Raw genomic sequence first — 5,000 nt, 5'->3', positions numbered from 1 at the left:
TTCCTCTCTCTATCTCTATTCCTTTCTCTCTCTCTCTTCCTCTCTCTCTCCCTTCCTCTTCCTCTCTCCCTTCCTCTTCCTCTCTCTCTCTCTCTCTCTCGCTCTCTCTCTCTCCTCTTTCTCAATCTCCAGCTACAGCATTGTTATTGACGGGGAGAGAGGAAACCGCCCCAGAATCTACTCACTGGAGCAACTGCTGCAGGAAGCGGTGAGTTCAGTTCCTACCCCCTCTTTAGAAAACAATAGTTCCCCCCACACCTAGACCTCTGGGATGTGGTCACGCTGGACTAACCCACTCTGGATCCTCCTCAATTCCTCTCCCTTCCCTCTCTACTGTCCTCTCCTCTACTGTCCTCTCCTCTACTGTCCTCTACTGTCCTCTCCTCTACTGTCCTCTTCTCTACTGTCCTCTACTGTCCTCTCCTCTTCTGTCCTCTCCTCTACTGTCCTCTACTGTCCTCTCCTCTACTGTCCTCTCCTCTACTGTCCTCTACTGTCCTCTCCTCTACTGTCCTCTTCTCTACTGTCCTCTCCTCTACTGTCCTCTACTGTCCTCTCCTCTACTGTCCTCTTCTCTACTGTCCTCTCCTCTACTGTCCTCTACTCTCCTCTGCTCTACTGTCCTCTCCTCTACTGTCCTCTCCTCTACTGTCCTCTCCTCTACTGTCCTCTACTGTCCTCTACTGTCCTCTCCTCTACTGTCCTCTCCTCTACTGTCCTCTACTGTCCTCTCCTCTACTGTCCTCTCCTCTACTGTCCTCTACTGTCCTCTCCTCTACTGTCCTCTTCTCTACTGTCCTCTACTGTCCTCTACTGTCCTCTCCTCTACTGTCCTCTCCTCTACTGTCCTCTTCTCTACTGTCCTCTACTGTCCTCTCCTCTACTGTCCTCTCCTCTACTGTCCTCTACTGTCCTCTCCTCTACTGTCCTCTCCTCTACTGTCCTCTACTGTCCTCTCCTCTACTGTCCTCTTCTCTACTGTCCTCTCCTCTACTGTCCTCTACTCTCCTCTGCTCTACTGTCCTCTCCTCTACTGTCCTCTCCTCTACTGTCCTCTCCTCTACTGTCCTCTACTGTCCTCTACTGTCCTCTCCTCTACTGTCCTCTCCTCTACTGTCCTCTACTGTCCTCTCCTCTACTGTCCTCTCCTCTACTGTCCTCTACTGTCCTCTACTGTCCTCTACTGTCCTCTCCTCTACTGTCCTCTCCTCTACTGTCCTCTACTGTCCTCTACTGTCCTCTATCCTCTGTGAGTTTCTGTGCTCGTGTGTGTGTACTTTTAAGCTACTGAGTAGTGATAATCCCTCTATCACCTGCTCCATACATGTGTTGTGTCTTAATGGGAGACGACGCAGACTTCCCCTCCTGGTAACACAGGCTGCCCATACTGATGGAGACACAGGCTGCCCATACTGATGGAGACACAGGCTGCCCATACTGATGGAGACACAGGCTGCCCATACTGATGGAGACACAGGCTGCCCATACTGATGGAGACACAGGCTGCCCATACTGATGGAGACACAGGCTGCCCATACTGATGGAGACACAGGCTGCCCATACTGATGGAGACACAGGCTCATACTGATGGAGACACAGGCTGCCCATACTGATGGAGACACAGGCTGCACATACTGATGGAGACACAGGCTGCCCATACTGATGGAGACACAGGCTGCCCATACTGATGGAGACACAGGCTCATACTGATGGAGACACAGGCTGCCCATACTGATGGAGACACAGGCTGCACATACTGATGGAGACACAGGCTGCCCATACTGATGGAGACACAGGCTGCCCATACTTATGGAGACACAGGCTGCCCATACCGATGGAGACACAGGCTGCACATACTGATGGAGACACAGGCTCATACTGATGGAGACACAGGCTGCCCATACTGATGGAGACACAGGCTGCCCATACTGATGGAGACACAGGCTGCCCATACTGATGGAGACACAGGCTGCCCATACTGATGGAGACACAGGCTCATACTGATGGGGACACAGGCTCATACTGATGGAGACACAGGCTGCCCATACTGATGGAGACACAGGCTGCACATACTGATGGAGACACAGGCTGCCCATACTGATGGAGACACAGGCTGCCCATACTGATGGAGACACAGGCTCATACTGATGGAGACACAGGCTGCCCATACTGATGGAGACACAGGCTGCACATACTGATGGAGACACAGGCTGCCCATACTGATGGAGACACAGGCTGCCCATACTTATGGAGACACAGGCTGCCTATACCGATGGAGACACAGGCTGCACATACTGATGGAGACACAGGCTCATACTGATGGAGACACAGGCTGCCCATACTGATGGAGACACAGGCTGCCCATACTGATGGAGACACAGGCTGCCCATACTGATGGAGACACAGGCTCATACTGATGGAGACACAGGCTGCCCATACTGATGGAGACACAGGCTGCACATACTGATGGAGACACAGGCTGCCCATACTGATGGAGACACAGGCTGCCCATACTTATGGAGACACAGGCTGCCCATACCGATGGAGACACAGGCTGCACATACTGATGGAGACACAGGCTCATACTGATGGAGACACAGGCTGCACATACTGATGGAGACACAGGCTGCCCATACTGATGGAGACACAGGCTGCCCATACTGATGGAGACACAGGCTCATACTGATGGAGACACAGGCTGCCCATACTGATGGAGACACAGGCTGCACATACTGATGGAGACACAGGCTGCCCATACTGATGGAGACACAGGCTGCCCATACTGATGGAGACACAGGCTCATACTGATGGAGACACAGGCTGCCCATACTGATGGAGACACAGGCTGCACATACTGATGGAGACACAGGCTGCCCATACTGATGGAGACACAGGCTCATACTGATGGAGACACAGGCTGCCCATACTGATGGAGACACAGGCTGCACATACTGATGGAGACACAGGCTGCCCATACTGATGGAGACACAGGCTGCCCATACTTATGGAGACACAGGCTGCCCATACCGATGGAGACACAGGCTGCACATACTGATGGAGACACAGGCTCATACTGATGGAGACACAGGCTGCCCATACTGATGGAGACACAGGCTGCCCATACTGATGGAGACACAGGCTGCCCATACTGATGGAGACACAGGCTGCCCATACTGATGGAGACACAGGCTCATACTGATGGGGACACAGGCTCATACTGATGGAGACACAGGCTGCCCATACTGATGGAGACACAGGCTGCACATACTGATGGAGACACAGGCTGCCCATACTGATGGAGACACAGGCTGCCCATACTGATGGAGACACAGGCTCATACTGATGGAGACACAGGCTGCCCATACTGATGGAGACACAGGCTGCACATACTGATGGAGACACAGGCTGCCCATACTGATGGAGACACAGGCTGCCCATACTTATGGAGACACAGGCTGCCCATACCGATGGAGACACAGGCTGCACATACTGATGGAGACACAGGCTCATACTGATGGAGACACAGGCTGCCCATACTGATGGAGACACAGGCTGCCCATACTGATGGAGACACAGGCTGCCCATACTGATGGAGACACAGGCTGCCCATACTGATGGAGACACAGGCTCATACTGATGGGGACACAGGCTCATACTGATGGAGACACAGGCTGCCCATACTGATGGAGACACAGGCTGCACATACTGATGGAGACACAGGCTGCCCATACTGATGGAGACACAGGCTCATACTGATGGAGACACAGGCTGCCCATACTGATGGAGACACAGGCTGCACATACTGATGGAGACACAGGCTGCCCATACTGATGGAGACACAGGCTCATACTGATGGAGACACAGGCTGCCCATACTGATGGAGACACAGGCTGCACATACTGATGGAGACACAGGCTGCCCATACTGATGGAGACACAGGCTGCCCATACTTATGGAGACACAGGCTGCCCATACCGATGGAGACACAGGCTGCACATACTGATGGAGACACAGGCTCATACTGATGGAGACACAGGCTGCCCATACTGATGGAGACACAGGCTGCCCATACTGATGGAGACACAGGCTGCCCATACTGATGGAGACACAGGCTGCCCATACTGATGGAGACACAGGCTCATACTGATGGGGACACAGGCTCATACTGATGGAGACACAGGCTGCCCATACTGATGGAGACACAGGCTGCACATACTGATGGAGACACAGGCTGCCCATACTGATGGAGACACAGGCTGCCCATACTGATGGAGACACAGGCTCATACTGATGGAGACACAGGCTGCCCATACTGATGGAGACACAGGCTGCACATACTGATGGAGACACAGGCTGCCCATACTGATGGAGACACAGGCTGCCCATACTTATGGAGACACAGGCTGCCCATACCGATGGAGACACAGGCTGCACATACTGATGGAGACACAGGCTCATACTGATGGAGACACAGGCTGCCCATACTGATGGAGACACAGGCTGCCCATACTGATGGAGACACAGGCTGCCCATACTGATGGAGACACAGGCTGCCCATACTGATGGAGACACAGGCTCATACTGATGGGGACACAGGCTCATACTGATGGAGACACAGGCTCATACTGATGGAGACACAGGCTCATACTGATGGAGACACAGGCTGCCCATACTGATGGAGACACAGGCTCATACTGATGGAGACACAGGCTGCCCATACTGATGGAGACACAGGCTCATACTGATGGAGACACAGGCTCATACTGATGGAGACACAGGCTGCCCATACTGATGGAGACACAGGCTCATACTGATGGAGACACAGGCTCATACTGTAGACAAACTGTAGCTGCCAGCATAAAGGGAACACAGTGGTGGTTCCTGAGTTAATGAAGCAATTAGGGTCATGTATAACAATGACACGTTGCCCATTATTTTGGATACCATGGCTAGAAGAAGAGATCTCAGTGACTTTGAAATAGGGGTCTCAAAGGAGCACA

At 52.9% G+C, this 5,000-nt stretch overlaps 1 protein-coding gene across 7 annotated transcripts in view; it reads left to right on the top strand.

Moving 5' to 3' along the window:
- LOC110516409 (BAH and coiled-coil domain-containing protein 1) overlaps nt 1–5,000 on the top strand; it is a 203,266-nt gene that overhangs the window by 179,560 nt on the left and 18,706 nt on the right. For all 7 annotated transcript variants that reach the window (XM_036939199.1, XM_036939203.1, XM_036939201.1 and 4 more), the window contains one exon: nt 133–208. In XM_036939199.1, the coding sequence (XP_036795094.1) occupies nt 133–208 (76 nt within the window). The remainder of the gene's footprint in view (nt 1–132; nt 209–5,000) is intronic.

The sequence above is a fragment of the Oncorhynchus mykiss genome, chromosome 12 (assembly GCF_013265735.2).
Source record: "Oncorhynchus mykiss isolate Arlee chromosome 12, USDA_OmykA_1.1, whole genome shotgun sequence".
Lineage (NCBI taxonomy): Eukaryota > Metazoa > Chordata > Actinopteri > Salmoniformes > Salmonidae > Oncorhynchus > Oncorhynchus mykiss.
The sequence above is the reverse complement of the archived record's forward strand: the minus strand, read 5'-3'. Positions and strand labels throughout refer to the sequence as shown.